We start from the raw sequence: 22230 nt of genomic DNA, 5'->3' as shown, positions 1-22230 counted from the left end.
TCAGAGTTTATACTTATTTCTTAGAAAATGTTTCCTGGGCAGGGCGCGGTGGCTCAAGCCTGTAATCCCAGCACTTTGGGAGGCCGAGACGGGCGGATCACGAGGTCAGGAGATCGAGACCATCCTGGCTAACACGGTGAAACTCCGTCTCTACAAAAAAAAATACAAAAATCTAGCCGGGCGAGGTGGCGGGCGCCTGTAGTCCCAGCTACTCTGGAGGCTGAGGCAGGAGAATGGCGTAAACCCGGGAGGCGGAGCTTGCAGTGAGCTGAGATCCGGCCACTGCACTCCAGCCCGGGCAACAGAGCGAGACTCCGTCTCAAAAAAAAAAAAAAGAAAATGTTTCCTGTTACTTGCTGGACAAGTCCCAAAGAACAGGTAGATGTTCCTATTAAGAAAGTGACCAATATAAGATTGGTCAAGACCAGGCGCCTCTGGCCACATGCCTCTCCCCTCCAGCACCTGCAGTCTCCAGTGGCACCTGGCAGCTGCACCACAGCCAGGAGAAGGGTACTGTTAGCCCTGCTTCAAACATGCAGAAACGGAGGCCCGGGTAGATTTAAATAACTTGCCTGAGGTGACAGTGAGCGGCGCCTGGATTTGAGTTCTGCTCTATCTGATCCCCAAGCCCCAGGCTGTCAGCCACCCCAGTCTCCTCCCTCCCAGAGGAGCAGGCTGCACTCCTGGCAGGTGCTGGTGTGGGAGGAAGATCTCTTCAGGCGCTTCTGGGGCTGAGGAGGGAAGCATCACACGCCCCGTTGGCAGCCTCGGTTAAGTCTCAAATTTGATTCTCCGCAAAAGAGACTCACCCAGTCCTGAGGCAGACCTGTGCAAAGAGCTGGGGGGCCTAAGGATGGGCACATCGGCTCAGGGGCAGACCTGTGCGAAGAGCTGGGGGGCCTAAGGATGGGCACATCGGCTCAGGGGCAGACCTGTGCAAAGAGCTGGGGGGTCTAAGGATGGGCACATCGGCTCAGGGGCAGCTGGCATCTAGGCAGCCACCTGCAGAATCTGCAGGTGATCAAGCACACACGTCTGGGAGGGCAGTGCTGGGAGACCCACAGGGGAGAGCATGGCCTTCAAGACAGTAGGGAGAAGAGGTTAGAATGAGAGGGCTTTGCATATCTTGTTAAAGATGTGCAACTTTTCAGGGCAAATTTGTCTGAGGGCAAATGTTTAGGTCTTCACTAGAAGATTTTAAACAGTTGAACCATATTTGTATTTTAGAAAATCCATTGGCCAGGCACGGTGGCTCACGCCTGTAATCCTAACACTTTGGGAGGCCAACGTGGGTGGATCACTTGAAATCAGGAGTTTGAAACCAACCTGGCCAACATCGTGAAACTCTGTGTCTACTAAAAATACAAAAATATTAGCTGGGCATGGTGGTGTGTGCTTGTAATCCCAGCTACTTGGGAGGCTGAGGCAGGAGGATTGCTTGAACCCAGGAGGCACAGGTTGCAGAGAGCCGAGATTGCACCACTGCACTGCAGCCTGGACGACACAGCAAGACTCCATCTCAAAAAAAAAAAAAAAAAAAACGACAGAAGAAAACCCATTGTGTCTGCAGAGTGGGCACAGACGATGTGTGAGAAGGCAGCTGACAATGGTGCAGGGGACAGACTGTGGGCAGGACTGTGCCAGGTACGGCAGGGAGGGCCCACAGAAAAGTGCCCCTCAGACCTGGTGCCAGTCATGGAGGGTCAGAAAGGAAGACGTGTCAAGGAGGACAGCCAGGTTCCTGGCATCCAGGTGAGTGGGTGGTGTCACAGATGAGTATACAGTGCCGGGGGGGGGGGGGGACAGCCAAGCAGAGGCATTCCACAGGCACTCAGTTATAATGGCACTTTACTCAGTGTAAGCGCTCAGCATTCCTGTCACCACCATGAGGGTGTGGCAGGCATCCTAATTACCCCATTCAGCCTTCTCCCAGGCCATAGACACGGGAGAGGGCTGAGTGCAGAAATGAGTGTTGTGTAGCTGCTGCTCTTTCTTTTGCCTTCAAAATTGTAAACAAGATCATAACCCAAGTGCTTCATTCAGTTCCTTTTAGAGAGAGAAATATTGCAGCTGGGCGCAGTGGGTCATGTCTGTAATCCCAGCATTTTGGGAGGCCAAGGTGGGTGGATTACCTGAGGTCAGGAGTTCGAGACCAGCCTGGCCAATGTGGTGAAACCCTGTCTCTACTGAAAATACAAAAATTATCCGGGCATGGTGGCCCGTGGCCTGTAGTCCCAGCTACTTGGGAGGCTGAGGCAGAAGAATTGCTTGAACCCAGGAGGCAGAGGTTGCAGTGAGCCAAGATTATGTCACTGCCCTCCAGCCTGGGTGACAGAGTGAGACTTTGTATCAAAAAAAAAAAAAAAAAAAAGAGGCCGGGCGCGGTGGCTCAAGCCTGTAATCCCAGCACTTTGGGAGGCCGAGACGGGCGGATCACGAGGTCAGGAGATCGAGACCATCCTGGCTAACACGGTGAAACCCCATCTCTACTAAATATACAAAAAATTAGCTGGGCGTGGTGGAGGGCGCCTGCAGTTCCAGCTACTCGGGAGGCTGAGGCAGGAGAATGGCGTGAACCTGGGAAGCAGAGCTTGCAGTGAGCCGAGATCGGGCCACTGCACTCCAGCCTGTGCAACAGAGCAATAGTGTCTCAAAAAAGTACTGGTACAGTGGTACACACCTGTAGCTGCTATTGGGAGCCGAGGTGGGAGGCTGGCTTGAGCCCTGTATGGGCAACACATTGACCCCGTGTATTTTTTTAAAATGGTAGAGCCACTGTTTCTAGTTTCAAGATATTCATCGTTATTTGCTTCAAGTTGGTACATGTGGGAATCCATGTGAAGCCTCTCTCAAACCGTTAATATCCAAGCAAGCACGACTAAGGGTTCTGGGACAGCAAGAGGACAAGAATGGAGGAATGCATCGCCACCTGGGTGGCCAGCGGCTTTCACGCCAACGGCCGAGGCCCCGTACCTCTTCATCTGGAGAGGGTTGGGAGGGTCGTGGGGTAGGGCGGGTGGGTTTAAGAGGCTGAAGAAAAGGATTCAGAAACAAAAGGACAAGGTGGCTGGGCGCAGTGGCTCACACCTGTAATCCCAGCACTTTGGGAGGCCAAGGCAGGCGGGTCACCTGAGGTCAGTAGTTGGAGACCAGCCTGGCCAATACGGTGAAACCCTGTCTCTACTAAAAATACAAAAAATTAGCCAGGCATGGTGGTGTATGCCTGTAATCCCAGCTACTTGGGAGGCTGAGGCAGGAGAATCACTTGAACCTGGGAGGCAGAGGATGCAGTGAGCCAAGGTCATGCCAATACACTCCAGCCTGGGCAACAGAAACTCCATCTCAAAAAAAAAAAACAGGACAAGGTTAAACAGCCACGATGTAAACACACACAATCCAGTTACGCTCCTGTATTGCATAACTGCAGTATGGAATTTCACAATAAGCAACTCCTTACAAGCAGGACTGGGTGTGACTGCCCCCATGCATTCCCCTCCACATTTAGCATGTAGCAGGTGCATACTGCAGGGTGAATTAGAAATGATGGTGAAAGGTTTAGCTGTTTGGCTGCTGTTTATGAAAACCAGTGGAAGGCGTGGCCACTTCCTGCTGGATGGAGAGACCCTCATTCCATTCTCATTCCATCTCAAACTGATTGTGAGGGCCAAGCTTCTGCTGGTGCCAGAGCCACTGGCCTGGTCACCGCCAGCCCTGGCCTGGGATGTCAGAGCAGGTTTCCTGGAGAGACCCCTCTCCTGGGGCTGGGTGGTGGCCAGGCCAAGGTGGGGAAGTGAGGAGGTGAGAGGCAGAAGAGACAGCCTGTACAAAGGCCCCGTGGCCTCGGGGAGCAAAGTGCGCTGGAAGATTGCCTTTTAGGGTAGGAGGGCCAGGGCTGGGGCAGAGAAGGGTCCCAGATTCCCCAGGCTACCAAGTTTTGCCTTTGTAGAACTGGATCACAAGAGCAAGCCTGAGTCCTGCCAGAAACATTCACATCTGCATCTTAACCAGGTCACTTCCGCCTTTGTGTGGATAATGGGGAGTTGGAGATAGTTGAGCTAATTAATACACACCGCTGCAAGTGCTTTCCAGAGGGTAATCTTTTCATCCTGACAACTGTCAGGTAAGCACTAGTATTACCTGCTTTTTCCCAAATGAGGAAACCACAAGGGAGACAGTAAGGTCACGATCTGGGTTTTTTTTGGGGGCGGGGGGGGTTTTGAGATGGTGTCTCTGTCACTGAGGTGGTGGCGCAATCTCGTCTCACTGCAGCTTCTGCCTCCCGGGTTCAAGCAATTCTTGTGCCTTAGCCTCCTGAGTAGCTGGGATCACAGGTGTCTGCCACCACGCCCGGCTAATTTGTGTATCATTAGTAGACACAAAAATTTTTGTATCTTTAGGGTTTCGCCACGTTGGTAGGGCTTGTCTCAAACTTCTGACCTCAGGTGATCCACCCACCTCGGCCTCCCAAAGTGCTGGGATTACAGGTATGAACCACTGCGCCCGGCCACAATCTGGGTTTTTATTTTATTTTTTTTGAGACGGAGTCTTGCTCTGTCGCCCAGGCTGGAGTGCCATGGCCGGATCTCAGCTCACTGCAACCTCCGCCTCCCGGGTTCACGCCATTCTCCTGCCTCAGCCTCCCGAGTAGCTGGGACCACAGGCGCCCGCCACCTCGCCCGGCTAATTTTTTGTATTTTTAGTAGAGACGGGGGTTTCACCATGTTACCCAGGATGGTCTCGATCTCCTGACCTCGTGATCTGTCTCGGCCACCCAAAGCGCTGGGATTACAGGCTTGAGCCACTGCGCCCGGCCCTGGGTTTTTATTATTATTATTATTATTATTTTTGAGATGGAGTTTCACTTTTGTCGCCCATGTTGGAGTGCAGTGGCGCGATCTCGACTCACTGCAGCCTCCTCCTCCCAGGTTCAAGCGAGTCTCCTCCCTCAGCCTCCTGAGTAACTGGGATTACAGGTGGCCGCCACGCCCCGCTAATTTTTGTATTTTTAGTAGAGACGGATTTTCACCGTTGTTGAGCAGGATGGTCTCGATTTCCTGACCTCGTGATCCACCTGCCTCGGCCTCCCAAAGTGCTGGGATTCCAGGCGTGAACCACTGCGCCCAGCCCTCAATCTGGGTTTTAAACCCAAGCAGACCGAGTCCGGAATCGGAGTTCGCACCCCTTCTCCCAACCAGGCCTGCGCCCCTGGGGAACTCAGTGCCCCGCGTCCAGGGGCTTGGGGAGGGCCCCGCCGGCCGATCCCGGTCTGTGCCGCCCCCTGGTGGCCCGCCGTGGGCGAGAGCCTGGCTGCTCTTAGCTCCGCCCCGCCGTCCAACGGGCACTTCCGGGACAGGCGACAGGGTCCGCAGCGCAGGACCCGGGGACTGGCCTAAGAGCGGGGCCTGGGTGGGGGTTGGACTCGGCCTGCTGCGTTGCGCTCAGGCGCCGCGCTGGCCACCTGTGCCCGGGTCCTAGTGGCGGCCACGATGACGCAGGCCGGAGGGAAGATGGCGGCGCCCTGGTGGCGAGCCGCGCTGTGCGGGTGTCGGAGATGGCGGGCCTTCAGCACCTCGGGTGAGGGGTGTAGGGGTGGGCAGCTCTGTGGGGTGGGGGCGGGCTGTCGCGCGAGCTTTGGGGCGCCGGCCTTACGTCTTCTCTCTGCCCGCAGCCGTCCTGGGCCGCCGGACACCCCCGCTGGGACCAATGCCCAACCAGGACATCGACGTGAGCAACCTGGAGCGGCTGGAGAAGTACCGGAGCTTCGACCGCTACCGGCGCCGGGCAGAGCAGGAGGCGCAGGCCCCGCACTGGTGGCGGACCTACTGGGAGCATTTCGGGGAGAAGACAGGTGCGGGGCAACTGGAGCAGGGGCTGCAGCCACCGTCCGGGAAACTCAAGGGGACCCGCCGGCGTTTTTCCCGGGGCTAGACGAGCCTTGTCAGCGCCCCTGTGGATGCTGGCGAGGATGGGAGGGCCCGTCTGCAGTCCTGTGTGCTCTATCGGCAGCTTCATCACGCCGGGATTGTTCACACCTTCTGCGCCTCATTCTTGGAAAATTCGCTCCCCCTACTATTAGAGTTACAGCTCCTAAAATATCTGCTCCTAAAATCTTGACCATCAAGGCCGGGCGCGGTGGCTCAAGCCTGTAATCCCAGCACTTTGGGAGGCCGAGACGGGCGGATCACGAGGTCAGGAGATCGAGACCATCTGGCTAACACGGTGAAACCCCGTCTCTACTAAAAATACAAAAAATTAGCCGGGCGAGATGGCGGGCGCCTGTAGTCCCAGCTACTCGGGAGGCTGAGGCAGGAGAATGGCGTGAACCCGGAGGCGGAGCTTGCAGTGAGCTGAGATCCGGCCACTGCACTCCAGCCTGGGCGACAGAGCGAGACTCCGTCTCAAAAAAAAAAAAAAAAAAAAAAAAAATCTTGACCATCTTACTTTCCATATTTGGGATGTTGTTCTGTGCGCCTAAAATACTCTAGGTACTCTGCCACACTGCATTCTGACTCTGTGCGCTGCCTGTCCCCAGACTGAGCGCGCTGTTGACAGGGATCCTGCTTGTCTTGCCCTCCATTGGATCCTTGCACCTGAACAGTGCAAGGATGTACATGTGCAATACTTTGCTGAATGAAATTAAAGTCCTGGGCAGGGTGACTCAAAAAAGAACCCAACCTGGCCGGTCGCGGTGGCTCACGCCTGTAATCCCACCACTTTGGGAGGCCAAGGCGGGCGGATCACTTGAGGTCGGGAGTTTGAGACCAACCTGACCAACATGGAGAAACCCTGTCGCTACTAAAAATACAAAATTAGCTCGGCGTGGTGGCGCATGCCTGTAATCCCAGCTACTCGGGAGGCCTCTGAGGCAGGGGAATCGCTTGAACCCAGGAGGCGGAGGTTGCGGTGAGCCGAGATCGCGCCATTGCACTCCAGTCTGGGCAACGAGGGCGAAACGCCGTCTCAAAAAAAAGACTCCAACCTTTAAGGAGCTTACAATTTATGGAGTATATGTTGTTGTTTTTAGCGTTTGTAGAGGCAGTTTTGTGGTGGTTAAAGGCACAAGCATGGAATCTAAATAACCCGATTTAAATCCCAGCTCAGCCTCTCAGGGACAATGTCCCTGAGCTTATTTCAACTGTAAAATAAAATGTGTCTTTGCTACAAAATTACCATGAGGATTAAAAGATGCAATTCATTGGCATTTTTGCCTAATGCTGTCTGTGATGTGGGCTCAGTATGTTTTCGTTATTATTAGTTTTCTTTTCTTTTTTTTTTTTTTTAAGGCGGAGGCTCGCTCTGTTGCCCAGGCTGGAGTGCAGTGGTGCGATGGCTCACTGCAACCTCTGCCTCCTGAGTTCAAGAAAGTTTCCTGCCTCAGCCTCCAAAGTAGCTGACACTACAGGCATGCGCCACCACACCCAGCTAATTTTTGTATTTTTAGTAGAGATGGGGTTTCACCATGTTGCCCAAGCTGGTCTCAAACTCCTGACCTCAAGTGATCCCCCTGCCTCAGTCTCCCAAAGTGTTGGGATTATAGGCATGAGCCACCACGCCTGGCGGAGAAGCACTTCTGTAAGTCCTTCTAGCATCAGTCATTCACTCTAGCCAGGACAGCTGGGTGTTCGTAGCCACCTGTGAACAGGCTTGGAGGTGATCTCAACTATAATTGGAAGGACCATTGGCTTCAGTTTCCCATGATGTAGACAAAACTGTGACCTGGTTTGGGGATCAGAAAAACACAACCTCCAGCCTGGCCAACATGGTGAAATCCTGTCTCGACTAAAAATACAAAAAAAAATCAGCCAGGCATGGTGGCAGGCGCCTGTAATCCCAGCTACTAAGGAGACTGAGACAGGAGAATTGCTTCAACCCAGGAGGCAGAGGTTGCAATGAGCCGAGATCGCGCCACTGCACTCCAGCCTGGGTGAGAGAGCGAGATTCTGTCTCAAAAAAAAAAACACAACAACCTCAAGTTGTATCTGATTTGCTTCCCAATTACATCCTGTTCAGGTCTGGGCAGTAGAACAGTATGTTTTAATTCTGTGAATCATAGGGAATGCTTGAGCAGCAGAGCTTGAAGCACAGAATGAGAGAACTAGGTAGGGACAGACAAATTAACCAAGAAGATGTGCCTGCCCCCACACTGGGTGCAGTGGCTTGTGCCTATAATCCCAGCTACTCAAGAGGCTGAGGCAGGAGGATCACTTGAGGCCAGGAGTTTGAGACCAGTCTGAGCAACATAATGAGATCCCATCTCTTAGAAAGGTTTTTTAAATTAGCTACCATGGCTAGGCACAGTGGCTCACGCCTGTAATCCCAACACTGTGGGAGGCCGAGGCGGGCAGATCACTTGGGCCCAGGAGTTCCAGACCAGCCTGGGCAATGTGGCAAAACCCTGTCTCTACAAAAAATGCAAAAATTAGCCAGACAAGAAGGTGTACACTTGTAGCCCCAGCTACTCAGGACACTGAGTCAGGGAGGTTAAGGCTGCAGTGACACATGACCCTGTTTTTCCAACACATCTTCCCTCTCCAGATCCCAAAGAGAAGATTGATATTGGGCTGCCTCCACCCAAAGTCTCCCGGACCCAACAGCTACTGGAACGGAAACAGGTCATCCGGAAGCTTCGGGCCAATGTAGAAGAGGAGAGGGCTGCCCGCCTCCACACAGGTGAGCCTTCTCAGGGGAGGTGCCATCCCAGAGTTGGGGTACAGGGTGTGTCGCTGCTCCCCTGTATCCCAACTGTCCTTATTCCTGTCCAGCCAGTGTCCCACTGGATGCCGTGCGGGCCGAGTGGGAGAGGACCTGTGGCCCCTACCATAAGCAGCGTCTGGCTGAATATTACGGCCTCTACCGAGACCTGTTCCATGGTGCCACCTTTGTGCCCCGAGTTCCCCTGCATGTGGCCTACGCTGTGGGTGAGGACGACCTGATACCCGTGTACTGTGGCAATGAGGTGACTCCAACTGAGGTAACTGCTCACCTGTGCCCCTCCTCCCTGCCCTGTGCAAACACAGACACATCCCATCTCAGTGTCACAGACGCTCCTGGGTTTGGAATTTTTTGGAATTTTGTTGTTCTCTGTTTCTTTGATTTCCTGGAAGACAAACACCATGACAATTTCATTTTTCCTTCATTTTGAAGGGAAAAGAGGCTCCATCTTAGCACATTCCTGTGACCGGCCTGCTGTCTGTGGTGTGCCCTCCTGCCCAGGCCTTGGCACAGTTCTTTTCTGTGGTTGTTGCCTGGACAGGCAATTCTGCAGGGCTCCTTCTCTATGCATCCCTTTGCCTGCCTGTGCCAGGGGCTGTCAAGGGCATTTGGGTCAGAGTGGGCATCCCTTTCTCCAAGGCTCCCTGCAACAGCTGGTCTGTCCCTGGTGGGGCTGACAGCTTCCTTCTCTCCCTGCCAGGCTGCCCAAGCACCAGAGGTGACTTATGAGGCCGAAGAGGGCTCCTTGTGGACGCTGCTACTCACTAGCTTGGGTGGGTGTCTTGGATGGGTGTCCAGGCCCCCTGCCCCGCTCACCTCCCATGAGCCAGGGCCCTGGGGAGCTGGGGGAGGGGCCAGGTGGAGATCTCCAGCCCTGGCTCCTAACAAGGGAGGGCGCAGCAGGGCCGTGGTCGGCAGGGCAGTGATCAGCAGGTGTGTTTTTGTGCAGATGGGCACCTGCTGGAGCCGGATGCTGAGTATCTCCACTGGCTGCTGTGAGTACCAGGGGTAGAGGGGTGCTGCCCAGGCGGGAGGAGGACCTGGGAGCCTGGACTGAGCTGCTCCTGAGTTTCATAGACTACCCATGGGACTTGAATTCACCTCCTGCCTCAGGAGGTGACCCCCGCCTCTACCTCCTGAGGGTGTTAGGGGCCCTGGGATCCCCGTGTCTACTTGAAGACAGCTACAGGAGACAAAGTTTGCAGTAGGCCTCGGTTGGTTCCCACAAGCCTCCTCATCTTTTATTTTTTATTTTTTATTTTTTTTGAGACAGGGTCTCACTCTGTCCCCCAGGCTGGAGTACAGTGGTGCAGTCATGGCTAATTGCAGCCTCTAACTCCTGGACTCAGGTGCTCCTCCCACCTCAGTCTCCTGAGTAGCTGGGACTACATGTGCAAGCCACTACATCCAGCTAATTTTTGTTTTTTTTAAACAGACAGGGTTTCACCATGTTGCCCAGGCTGGTCTTCTGAGCTCAAGCGATCTGCCCACCTCTGCCTCCCAAAGTGCTAGGATTACAAGCATGAGCCACCATGCCTGGCCCCTTCGTCTCTCTAAACTCATTTCTTCACCTGTAAAACTGGGATAATGGCACCATGTGCCTTACTCAGCCTGAGTGAGTGACACAGTCCACTCATGTGGACTGTGATGGTCACATGAGAGAAGGAGCAGGAGAGGCCTGGCAGCTGTGGCATCTCCCAAGTGCTCCTTGAACCACTGGGCACTCCTTCCCTGGGCCCAGACGAGGCTGCCTTCTATTGTCTCGGTAGCCTTTGGCTCTGAACACCAGGCCAGGGGGCAGAGGTCAGGCCAGTGACCCCAAGTTTGAGCCTTCTGGTTAATTGGGGACAGTGACTGGGAGGCTGGTTTCTGTCATTTTTATTCAACTGCAGTTACCAACCTGTGTGCAGCAGTACCCTCTGGGGAGTTGTGCCTGAGGCACTGGCCGTCCCTGTGCCAAGCTGGGGACACAACCCCCGACGAGGTCCCAGAGACTACGGGACGCAGAGGGAAAAGCAGCCAGAAGTGGCATGGCTTTTTAGCCTCAGTGACTGTGGCTGACCCCCTGGCTCCCGGGGCCCGGAAGCAGGCTGCATGGCCTTGTTGTCAAGGTGACGCTCTCTGGAGCCCTGTCCCCGACTCGGAGTTCCTCCAGCACGCTTCCCATATTTGCAGTATGTCCAGGCATTCACAGAGCTTGGCTGCCTCCTCTGTCCTAGGAAAGAGAGTGCTTAGAGTCGTCCTCTCAGGGAGTCGTGTCAGCCTCTACGGTGTGTGTGGAGCTGGGTGGACACTCCTGCTGCCTCCCTGGAGTGGTTATTAATGGAGACTTTCCTCCTCCCAGAACCAACATCCCGGGTAACCGGGTGGCTGAAGGACAGGTGACGTGTCCCTACCTCCCCCCCTTCCCTGCCCGAGGCTCCGGCATCCACCGTCTTGCCTTCCTGCTCTTCAAGCAGGACCAGCCGATTGACTTCTCCGAGGATGCACGCCCCTCACCCTGGTAATCTACACCCCCAACACATAACCCGGCCTCAGGCCAGCTCCCCTGGAATGGTCACTCGTGCTCAGTTCTCTCCGACCTCAGCCTTGAGGCTGGCAGAAGAGCAGGATAGGGTGCTAGCAGCATCCCAGGGGCCTCTCAGGGTTGCCTGTGGGGTGGAGGGGTGAGGGCTCTGGTACCCACTCCCCGCTCTCACATGCTCTCCATCTTACAGCTATCAGCTGGCCCAGCGGACCTTCCGCACTTTTGATTTCTACAAGAAACACCAAGAAGCCATGACTCCAGCCGGCTTGTCCTTCTTCCAGTGCCGCTGGGATGACTCCGTCACCCACATCTTCCACCAGCTTCTGGGTAAGGGCCATGGGGCTGGGGCACTGGGTGGGCCTGAGCTCCCAGGCCTCGCCTGCCCTGCCAGGGAGAAGCTTTGTCAGGGGAAGACTGCGGCAGACTCCTGGTGGGCAGGCCTCAGCCTGAGGGGGCGCGGGCCAGCAGGAGACCACCCCTGTGCCCCTCGCTCTTCTTGCAGACATGCGGGAGCCGGTGTTTGAGTTCGTGCGGCCGCCCCCTTACCACCCCAAACAGAAGCGGTTCCCCCACCGGCAGCCCCTGCGCTACCTGGACCGGTACAGGGACAGTCATGAGCCCACCTATGGTATCTACTAAGGAGCCAGAGTGTGCCCACTTCAGAGCATGGGATTGATCGGCAGCAGGAGTAAAGACACAGCTCCAGAGGCCCACGCTGTGGGGTCTGGGCCCTGCCTTAGGCAGCCCTCTGTGGCCCCCTCCCATCAGGCCCAGGGCTTGGAGTGAAAGGGACTCTCAGGTGGTGGGGTGGGGAATGGGAATAAAGATGATTTCTTGCCAGGCTTGGTGTCTCACGCCTGTAATCCCAACACTGGGAGGCTGAGGAGACAGGATCGCTTGAGCCCAAGAGTTCAAGACCAGCCTGGGCAACATAATGAGACACTGCCTGTATTAAAAAAAAAAAAAAAAAATGATGATTTCTGCCATAGCTGGCCTGGTTCGGTGTTCCAGGGCCAGAAGACCCCGATGGAGCTGTACTCCTGGGTGGGAAAGGGGCTGCCTCCCACCCCACCAGGTGCACCCTGACCTCCATCTTCTTAGGGTGTCGGTGGCCCTGGGATCCAAAGCAAAAGCAGGCAGTGGGCCAAAAACAGGTGTGGCCCCGGGAAGGGAGAGGGACATCCCAATCCAGCAGGTGCCTGAAACCCAGCTCCCCGAAAAAGTGGAGCAGAGCAGCTGGGCTCAGGAGGGAGCATTTATTGAGCACTGGCTGTGTGCCCCAGGGGGTCCCACCGGCCCCGGGAGAGAGAGTGCCTGCCCCAGCACTGACCCTCTGCACAGACTCCTGCCCCCACCCCATGCTTGGGGGGAGAAGCCGCATTAGGTAACAGCGGGACTCAAGAGACCTGCTCAGGGTCAGAAAGCCCATGGAGCCTGCGGCTGGACGGTTAGGTGTTTTGTTTCTCTCTTACCAAAAGCAGAAGTCTGGCTAACTAGTAGGTGGAGGGTAGATCCGTGCACTTTTTCCAGAAAGAAACTTCGCCTGTGGCCGCACACAGGACGCAGTGCTTGCTGCAGCAGTGAGAGCTCGTGCCGCCTCAGCATCAGCCCAGCTTGGTTAGACAGAAAGGCCTTACTCTCCTGGGGTTCCCCCTGGCCTGATACACACTGCCGGGGAGGTGGGCGCTAGGCCCCAGACCCGCCTTGCCTGCTCAGCCGCAGGGGAAACGCTGGAGTGCCTCTAAATACTGAGGCTGCAGATCAGCTCGGACCCCAGGCAAGAAATTCTCCCCAGCAGAGGGCAGCAGGGAGAAGGGATGCTGATTGCAGCTGAAAGCTGGTTTGTGTACTCACTCATTCAAGGGCCATTTGAAAAATACCAGTTAACTGGTCCCTGTCTGTTGGTGACCAGACATTTCCATCTCGCTGTTTACTTTAAAATAACCAAAATTACGTGTAGCCCAGAGAAAGAAGACACCCCAGTCTGGCAAGTGCCCGAAACCCAGCTCCAGGAAAAAGTGCAGCAGTGCTCCGGTCTGCAGGGAGCCCGCCCGCCCACGTGCACTGACTTTCGTTTCATCGCCGAGCCCCGGGGGATTGCGCGGGTGGTCTATGCAGTTAGGCCACTGACAGATGAGTCCAGAAGAGGTTCCGCGCGACCCGTGGTCAGAAGCCCGGAGGCGGGGCGGGATTTTCGAGTCTCTGCTCTCCAGGACCTGGGCTGAAGGCCCAAAGGGGTGGGATGGACCCGCCAGGCTGGGACCCGAGAGAGCGGAACCCAGCTCTCAGCCGGGGTGGCGCGGTGCCTAGAGAGAGGGAGGGGCGCAAGGCCGGAACGCGGAGCCTTCGAGCGGCCCAGGCCGAGGCGTGCAGAGGTGGCCTAGGCCCCTGCGGACGTCGCTGGTCGAAAGTGTCGGAGAAGGGCCCGCCGAACCCCTCCGCCTTCCGGGGCGGGGACCTAGCCTCGCCCCGCCCCGCGTTAGCCGCGCCCGGGCGCCCTCAGTACGCGAGGCCAGCTGTCTCTTTAAGAATTCCGGGGCCCGCCTGGCTCCCACCGCCGCCGGGCCATGGCCGCGCAGCTACTGGAGGAGAAGCTGACCTGCGCCATCTGCCTGGGACTCTACCGGGACCCAGTGACGCTGCCCTGCGGCCACAACTTCTGCGGAGCCTGCATCCGGGACTGGTGGGACCGCTGCGGGAAGGCTTGCCCCGAGTGCCGGGAGCCCTTCCCCGACGGCGCCGAGCTGCGCCGCAATGTGGCCCTCAGCGGCGTGCTGGAGGTGGTGCACGCCGGGCCCGCTCGGGACCCCGGCCCCGGCCCCGGCCCCGGCCCCGGCCCCGCCGCGCGCTGCCCCCGCCATGGGCGGCCAATGGAGCTCTTCTGCCGGACCGAGGGCCGCTGCGTGTGCAGCGTGTGCACCGTGCGCGAATGTCGCCTCCACGAGCGGGCGCTGCTGGACGCCGAGCGCCTCAAGCGCGAGGTGACGCGTCCGCCGGGAGCAGGAGGGGGCTGGACCCTCCGCGGCCTGGCTACCGCAGGGTGACTCCTGCGGGCCGCGCCCTGCTCTCTCCGGGCACCCGGCGGGGGAGGGGAGCCTCAACTGGAGGGGGCTTCGCCCAACCTGGGAGTTGATTATAAAAATCGCGGGTCTGCCAGGCGCGGTGGCTCACGCCTGTAATCCCTGCACTTTGGGAGGCCAAGGCTGGCGGATCACGAGGTCAGGAGATCGAGACCATCCTGGCTAACACGGTGAAACCCCGTCTCTATTAAAAATACAAAAAATTAGCCGGGCGTGGTGGCGGGCGCCTATAGTCCCAGCTACTCGGGAGGCTGAGGCAGGAGAATGGCGTAAACCCGGGAGGCGGAGCTTGCAGTGAGCCGAGATCGAGCCACTACACTCCAGTCTGGGCGACAGAGCGAGACTCCGTCTCAAAATAAAAAAAAAAAAATCTCGGATCTGTGCATCGGACTGGGATGTGCAGCCCGGCCAGTGCCGCAGGGTGGGTCTCAGGAGCTGCTGGATGCCTTCCGGATGAAAAAAAGCCCGGGCATGAGGCAGCAGCTCCCTGCTCCGTGCCCAGGCGCTAGAGAACAGTAGTGTGCTTTAATTCGCTGTACAGGGTGGGGGTGGAGGGGTGAGGGTGGTATGGGGGCTGTTGGTAAATGGATAGACGAGCTCCCTGCCGTTAAGAGACTTAGAATCCACTTAAGAAGTCAGTGTTCCAGTAAGGCGTGAATGTATTCTTACAAAATGCAGTGAGGAAAGCACATAGCATGTCATAGAGGTGTCGTGGTGATCCTGCTAAACAGGCCAGGAGGAGGAAGGGGAGGCCGCCTTCAGGCTGGCATGTGAGGGCTGAGGAAGCACCAGCCAGGAGGAGAAAGAGCTGGGGAAGAGCATTTTAGGCAGAGGAATCAGCCTGCTTCCCTCTCTGGGATGGGAAAGAACTGGGCACGCAGGCTGGCCAGTGGCAGATTTGTGCCACTGAGATCTGTGGGCCAGGCCCGGGGGTCAGAGGGGGCCAGATCGGGCAGGGTCCTGGGGGAGCCTGTCTCTTACTGTAGGGTCATAGGAGCCATTGTAGGCTTGGAAGCAGGGTGGCACATGATCAGATTTGGGCTTCATGGAGACTAATCACCTGGCTGGGGGGGCTGAAGGGGGCAGGACGCAAGACCTGAATAGGGTAGGAGCCCAGGGCAGGAGTGCAGGGAGGCAAGGAACCAGTTGGGGGGCAGGGAAAGGAGACCAGGATGGAGGAGGAGATGAGAAATGCTGAGGGGGAGCGGTACCTTGTGGAGGCGAAAGCAGGCCAGAGGGGACATGGGGCACAGCAGAGAGGGCAGCAAGGGAGACACCTGGGTTTCTGTCTTGAGCATGCAGGTGGCTGGGGTGCAGGTGTGCTGAGAGGCGTAGGTGGAGGGCAGAGTTTGGCCTTGGACGTATAGAGGTCACAGTCGCCAGTGGGACAAACCAGGGGACCGGTCTGTGGGACCTGGGACCCCGGCCCTGCCGTGCGCTGCCCCTGCCATGGGCAGCCACTGGAGCTCTTCTGCCAGACCGAGAGCCACTGCGTGTGCAGCGTGTGCACCATGCGCGAGTGTCGCCTCCAGGAGCAGGCGCTGCCGCCGGGAGTGGGAGGGGGCCAGACCCACCGCAGCCTGGCCACCACTGGGTGCAGTGGCTCACACCTGTGATCCCAGCACTTTGGGAGCCAAGGCGGGCGGATCACGAGGTCAGGAGATTGAGACCATCCTGGCTAACACAGTGAAACCCCGTCTCTACTAAAAATACAAAAAATTAGCTGAGCCTGGTGGCAGCCGCCTGTAGTCCCAGCTACTGGGGTGGCTGAGGCAGGAGAATGGTGTGAACCGGGAGGTGGAGCTTGCAGTGAGCTCCAAGGCTCGGGAGCGGAGAGCTGGGAGTCATTAGTGCTGGGAGTCGTTAGTGCTGGGAGGGAGAGAGGGTTCCAAGCTGGAGCTCTCAGGAAGATGGGGAAGGTTGGGGGAGTGGCAGCCCTGTGTGGCACCTGGAGACGGGTGCCAGGAAGAGAACGGGCAGGGTGCCCATGCCGATCGGAGGCTCAGTACGAGGACAGAAATGACCTTCAGCACGGCCCTTGACAAAACCCATTTCAGCAGTGAAGATAAGACGTGGGATCATTTGGGGACCGAGGAGGGCTGGGGCTAAGGCATGGGTGGAGGATGGCGCAGGGACACTGGATGGGACAAGAAGGGAAGGGGTGGCCAGGAGGCCTAATGGGCAGGGAGGGATGGGAGGGTGCACGGCTGGGGGTCAGCGAGGTGGGAGGACTGGGACAGAGATGGCTGGAACAGGAGAGGGCACGAAGGTGGTGGTCAGAGAAGGAAGAATGGGTGCCTAGAATGGAGATTTTAGAGCTGGTGACAGGGCCAGGGTGAGTTCACGGGAGCGCTGAGATGAGGTGAAGGAAAAGGGCTCCAGAGTGTTGCGGGACATTCCTTGTGGCTGCTAAAGCCGCCGAGTAGGATGAGAGGAGACGTACTGCTCAGCGGCGGGTACAGAAGACGGAGCCAGGCATGGAAGTTTGAGTTGGAGGCCAGTAGAGGGCCATATGGAGGAAGGGAGCAACAGGGGCAGCCAGTAGCACCAGGGGAGCCAGAATTTTGCAAGACAGAGGGAAAGGGACACGGGGGTACCTGTCCCTGGGGGAGGGTCAGGTACCCTGGGAGAGCCCACCCTCCTGCCTCCTGTGTTCCTGTGTTAAATGCTGGAGCCGGGGGCCTGGCGGAGCTCTGGACTTAGGAAGATCTGAGGACGTTGACCAAATTATCAACCTCTCTGAGCCCGTTTCCTCCTCTGTGATGTGGGGATAGTAACAGTCCCCATCTCAGTGCATTGTGGGAAAAGCGGAAACAAGAGGGTGAAGCTTTTGACCAGGTGCTGGGAATGGGGCCCCCGGGACCTGCATGGTTCGTCTCGCTCTCATGAGAGCATGGTGTTTTGATTCCCAAGGGACTCAGGGAGTGTAACCGAATAAGGGTCCCTTCCTCCCTCCTCAGGCTCAAAGCTAGGGCCAGGGACTGGCCGGATCCCTGGAATATCTAGTTTATCCATGCAAATAACTGCCCACTTCTCAGACAGCTTTGGTGCTTTGGGTGGTCCCTGCAGTCAGCTTCTCAAGGCCCAGGGCCTCCTGGACCACTGAACCCTCTGCAATGAGAGAGGGACCAACAGCTTTAGTATTTGGGGTTATCCCTGCAAGGCCTCCTGAGCCAGTATTATCGCTTTCATGTATTGATGTGTGTGGAGTTAGGCCCAGAGAGGGCAGGTGCTTTGCCTCAACTTGCTCAGCATGCAAGAGGTAGAAATGGGAATGGAAGTTGGGTCCTGAGCCCAAGGCTTCTGCTCTGCTCAGGTACCACCCTACTACAGGTTAAGAAGGACTTTGTCCGGACCCCGCGGGGCACGGCCCCAACTCTCCCTGGGTTAGAGTGAGGCCTGTGCTCTGGAGGCTGGCCTGGGGTGGCGTGGGGAGGGGTTGCCTGCTGTCTGCAGGCATGGTTGGTTGAGAAAGGATGTCACAGCCAATCCTGGCCTTCTCTTGTTGCTTGTCCCATGGGCGGCCACCACAGGCCCAGCTGAGAGCCAGCCTGGAGGTTACCCAGCAGCAGGCCACCCAGGCCGAAGGCCAGCTACTAGAGCTGCAGAAGCAAAGAAGCCAGATCCAGGTATGAGGCTGTGCCTGCCCGCCCACCATGGCCTCACACTGCATCCTGGGGGCGGTCACCAGCTGGTTCCTGGAACACTGGGCAGCAGGGAGTGTGGCTGAGCAGGGAGCTGGGCACAGGGGTTCTGGGGAGGTTCCCAGGACCCTGCCTCCCAACATCCCTGACCCTCAGCCCAGTGGGCAGCCCTGGCCCTAGCCTGCCTTGGTATGGCACAGGGCCCTGGCCACCCTGAAGCCCCTCCTGTTCCCACCCAGAACTCGGCCTGCGTCTTGGCCTCCTGGGTCTCCGGCAAGTTCAGCAGCCTGCTACAGGCCCTGGAAATGCAGCACACGGCAGCACTGAGGAGCATCGAGGTGGCCAAGACGCGGGTGCTGGCACAGGCTCAAGATGAGGAGCAGCGGCTGCGGGGCCACTTGGAGGCTGTGGCTTACCATGGCTGCAGGATCCAGGAGCTCCTGGAGCAGGTGGATGAGCAGACCTTCCTGCAGGTGCGAGGGCTCAGGGCACAGGTGGGGGACTTGCTTCCCTGCCCCTCAGGCCCCGGCTTACTTGTTCTCCCTGGGGCTCAGGAATCACAGCTCCTCCAGCCCCCAGGGCCTCTTGGGCCACTGACCCCTCTGCAGTGGGATGAAGACCAACAGCTGGGCGACCTGAAGCAGTTGCTAAGCCGGCTGTGTGGCCTCCTCTTGGAAGAGGGGGTCCACCCCGGGGCACCAGCCAAGCCTGTGGACTTAGGCCCCATGGGTAAGACTGACCCCAGGCCCCTACCACGGCCCTGGGCCCAGCTGCCGCTCCCGCTGGGGGGTAGGGGGGGTCAGGGCCCACACATCATGACCTCTCCAACCATTCTGCTAACGCTGCTTTGCCCCCTAGAGGCCCCAGGTCCCCTGGCACCGGTCCCAAGCACAGTTTGTCCACTGAGGAGGAAACTCTGGCAGAGTAAGGAGGCCATTCGTGTATGTGTACAACTGTGTGTGCATGTGCAAGGAGGTCCCTGTGTGTGCTGTGAACAAGTGTGTGCACACGTTTGTATGCACATGTGAGTGAGGGGGGCATGTGTTGTGACTGTCCTGCCGGGACATCTGAGCCTGGCCCTACCCCCTGCACACCTCGTGCACATCTACCCTGAAGCAGAGGCGGCCAGTGTTCATTGAAGGACAGAGTCTGGGGCACAGACCCACGATTCTTCCGCTTAATACTGAGTTAATGGATCTCAGAGCCCCAGTTTTCTCAGCTGTGAACGGGGCTGATAGAGGATTCCGCCTGCGAGGTCGTGGCGAGGATTAAGTGTTGTGGTGGCTGCTGGTGCTCAGCATGCCTGGCGGAGGTTTAGCAGCGGATAAATGGAGATCCAGTTGTGCTGTCTTCCCCTAGCCCACTTCTGTCCTCCTTTCCCCAACAGATTATCGCAATCTGACCTTTGATCCAATCAGTGCCAACCGTCACTTCTATCTGTCGCACCAGGACCAGCAGGTGAAGCACTGCCGTCAATCCCAGGGCCCAGGCAGGCCCGGCAGATTCGAGCTCTGGCAGGTGCAGTGTACCCAGAGTTTCCAGGCCGGGCACCACTACTGGGAGGTGCGTGCATCAGACCACTCAGTGACACTGGGCGTCTCCTACCCACAACTGTCACGGTGCAGGGTGGGGCCCCACACAGACAACATTGGCCGGGGACCCTGCTCCTGGGGGCTCTGCATCCAGGGGGACAGCCTCCAGGCCTGGCACAACGGGCAGGCCCAGCGCCTCCCAGGGGTGTCAGGGCGGCTCCTGGGCATGGATTTGGACCTGGCCTCAGGCTGCCTCACCTTCTACAGCCTGGAGCCCCAGACCCAGCCCCTGTACACCTTCCATGCCCTCTTCAACCAGCCCCTCACCCCCGTCTTCTGGCTCCTTGAGGGTAGGACCCTGACTCTGTGCCATCAGCCAGGGGCTGTGTTCCCTCCGGGGCCCCAGGAAGGGGTGCTCAGCTGAAGAAGGCATGGGATGGAGCCCTGGCATAGCTGCCACCATGCCTGCGTGCCCAAGAGCTGCCCAGCTCCAGCTCGGAGATTGGAGGACCAGCAGTTGGCCTCTCTGTTAACTCAGAAAGAGATTGGAGGTGGGGGGAGGTGAGCATAAACCCAAGTTCACTGTTCCAGCCTCTTTGAAGGGGACATGGTCTAGGAGGGGGATAAATGGGATGCCCTTGCCCCAAACAGAACCCAGTTCTAGGTACTGCCTGGGCCTGGGAGGCTAGAGCAGTGCTCAGGGAATGTGTGGGCTTACAGGACAGCGTGTGTGACAAAATTTGGATCCACCTGAACTTGCCTCCGGAGATGATAAGGGCCAAAGGAGCAGTTAGTGAGGGGCTGTGAGCCAGAGTAGTCCCGGGGCAGACATTCCTCCCTCCGTCCCGCCTGCAGCTCTCTTTAATTTTTTGTAACATTTGGATAGACATCCGTCTTGTCTTGTAGTCTTTTTATTTTGTGCATCTTTATAATTGTATTCTATAAACAATTTTGTTTTCTGCATTTAAACATTTTTTTTTTAGGAGATGGTCTTGCTCTGTCACTCAGACTGGGGTACAGTGACACAATTGTGGCTCACTGCAGCCTCGAGCTTCTGAGCTCAAAGGATCCTCCCACCTTAGCCTCCAAAGTAGCTGAGATTACAGTGTTTTCTGAAGTTTTTTGACTTAACGTAAGCATTTTTCACATGATTGAGAATTTTCGGCCGGGCGCGGTGGCTCAAGCCTGTAATCCCAGCACTTTGGGAGGCCGAGACGGGCGGATCACGAGGTCAGAAGATTGAGACCATCCTGGCTAACACGGTGAAACCCGTCTCTACTAAAAAAATACAAAAAACTAGCCGGGCGAGGTGGCAGGCGCCTGTAGTCCCAGCTACTTGGGAGCCTGAGGCAGGAGAATGGCGTAAACCCAGGAGGCGGAGCTTGCAGTGAGCTAAGATCCGGCCATGCACTCCAGCCTGGGCGACAGAGCGAGACTCCATCTCAAAAAAAAAAAAAAAGAACATTTTCACTGATTGCTGTAGTCATTCTAATAGCTATCAAGTTTATCTATTATTGGACATTTAATTTGCTTTCTTTTTAGCTATACAAACATCGATGTGTTTTTTTTTTGAGACAGGGTCTCCCTCTGTCACCCAGGCTGGTGTGCGGGGGTGCCATCATGGGCTCATAGGATTCTCCTACCTCAGCCTCCTGAGTAGCTGGGATTACAGGTGTGCACCACCACGCCTGGCTTATGATGAATATTTCTGAGCAGGATGCTTGGCCGCATTTATGGTCATGTATGTCGGCTGTTACCTCAAGTGAGTCACTCAGGGAACAATGAGCACTTGGAGATTTTTTTATACAAAAGGCCACAGTGAGGCCACCTTGAGTCCGGCCGACTAAGGCCCCTCAACCCTGTCACCAAGCAGCGCGTGACACCGGCAGGACCTCCGTCTCCAGCATCCCACCCCTGGGTGTGGGACTTTGGGGCAGCCATGTGTGCAGGCGCCGGCACAGGCTAGCTCCTGGTTTAGTGTGCTGTTTGCCATTGCAGAACATGCTGCCATGAAGAACCCTGGGCATGACTTTGCTTGTACTTCCGGAAATGGGGTTGCTGGGTCATAGGGTAGATGTCATTTGTTTTACTTGAAATGTTCCACTTCTTGTTTTGGGAGGTGGTTCCAAGGGTGTCTGCTTTTGGCCAGGCGCGGTGGCTCACGCTTGTAAATCCCAGCACTTTGGGAGGCCGAGGCGGGCGGATCACAAGGTCAGGAGTTCGAGTTCAGCCTGGCCAACATGGCAAAACCCCATCTCTATTAAAAATAACAAAAATTAGCCAGGCGTGGTGGCGTGCGCCTGCAATCCCTCCTGGGGAGGCTGAGGCAGGAGAATCGCTTGAACCCAGGAGGTGAGGTTGCAGTGAGCCGAGATTGCACCACTGCACTCCAGCCTGGGTGACAGAGCAAGACTCCATCTGAAAAAAAAAAAAAAGGGAGGGGTGTCTGCTTTTGTAACTTTAAAAACTGGACATCTGTGTTATATGTACTCATGGATAAATATTTCACAATAAAAAATTTTTAAAGGATAATACATGTAATATACATACCCCAGTATATATAATGTTTCTATATTTGTGAAAAAAAAAAAAAAACCTCCCACGACAACCCCATCCCAATCACTGCCACCATTGCAGCCTCCATCTTGTGTCCCTGCTCCTAGCCTGTGGCTGTTTGTTTAAGAGCAGGGCAGGGACTTGGATTGGCACAGCCCAGGTAAGGACTTTCCAGCAAG

General features: G+C 56.7%; 2 protein-coding genes and 1 long non-coding RNA gene across 4 annotated transcripts; 2 read left to right on the top strand and 1 right to left on the bottom strand.

The window, feature by feature from the left end:
• The first annotated feature begins 5021 nt into the window (after window positions 1-5021).
• MRPL38 (mitochondrial ribosomal protein L38) lies at window positions 5022-12082 on the top strand. The gene is made up of 9 exons (XM_033182233.1): window positions 5022-5574; window positions 5669-5848; window positions 8536-8670; window positions 8763-8971; window positions 9413-9485; window positions 9662-9707; window positions 11057-11215; window positions 11430-11566; window positions 11742-12082. Exons 1-9 carry the CDS (start codon window positions 5487-5489, stop codon window positions 11876-11878), a joined length of 1164 nt encoding a protein of 387 aa, XP_033038124.1. The 5' UTR covers window positions 5022-5486; the 3' UTR covers window positions 11879-12082.
• LOC117066701 lies at window positions 9971-12844 on the bottom strand. Its single transcript, XR_004430453.1, has 2 exons — window positions 12712-12844; window positions 9971-11623 (listed from the first exon to the last, which is right to left on the bottom strand). It is a non-coding gene; the product is annotated as an uncharacterized LOC117066701 (long non-coding RNA).
• Window positions 12845-12888: 44 nt separating this feature from the next.
• Window positions 12889-20772, top strand: TRIM65 (tripartite motif containing 65). Of its 2 annotated transcripts, XM_033182230.1 has the most exons (6): window positions 12889-14220; window positions 17853-17948; window positions 18203-18436; window positions 18518-18692; window positions 18822-18887; window positions 19351-20771. In XM_033182230.1, the coding sequence occupies exons 1-6, from the start codon at window positions 13807-13809 to the stop codon at window positions 19917-19919; spliced, it is 1554 nt and encodes a 517-aa protein (XP_033038121.1). In that variant the 5' UTR covers window positions 12889-13806; the 3' UTR covers window positions 19920-20771. The 2 variants fall into 2 exon arrangements, with proteins under 2 accessions (XP_033038121.1, XP_033038122.1); XM_033182231.1 differs by lacking the exon at window positions 18822-18887 and having other exon boundaries at window positions 19351-20772.
• The last annotated feature ends 1458 nt before the right edge of the window (window positions 20773-22230 follow it).

This window comes from Trachypithecus francoisi, unplaced genomic scaffold, assembly GCF_009764315.1.
Source record: "Trachypithecus francoisi isolate TF-2019V2 unplaced genomic scaffold, Tfra_2.0 Lachesis_group20, whole genome shotgun sequence".
In the NCBI taxonomy this organism is placed as follows: Eukaryota; Metazoa; Chordata; class Mammalia; order Primates; family Cercopithecidae; genus Trachypithecus; species Trachypithecus francoisi.
Note: the sequence above shows the minus strand (reverse complement) of the source record. Positions and strands in the feature narration are given on the sequence as shown.

Coding starts and splice junctions, on each gene's coding strand:
- TRIM65 (XM_033182230.1), top strand. CDS start 13,807: ATGGCCGCGCAGCTACTGGAGGAGAAGCTGACCTGCGCCATCTGCCTG. Junction 17,949..18,202: donor AGCAAAGAAGCCAGATCCAG/GTATGAGGCTGT, acceptor GTTCCCACCCAG/AACTCGGCCTGCGTCTTGGC. Junction 18,437..18,517: donor ATGAGCAGACCTTCCTGCAG/GTGCGAGGGCTC, acceptor CCTGGGGCTCAG/GAATCACAGCTCCTCCAGCC.
- MRPL38 (XM_033182233.1), top strand. CDS start 5,487: ATGACGCAGGCCGGAGGGAAGATGGCGGCGCCCTGGTGGCGAGCCGCG. Junction 5,575..5,668: donor GCGGGCCTTCAGCACCTCGG/GTGAGGGGTGTA, acceptor CTCTGCCCGCAG/CCGTCCTGGGCCGCCGGACA. Junction 11,567..11,741: donor CATCTTCCACCAGCTTCTGG/GTAAGGGCCATG, acceptor CTCTTCTTGCAG/ACATGCGGGAGCCGGTGTTT.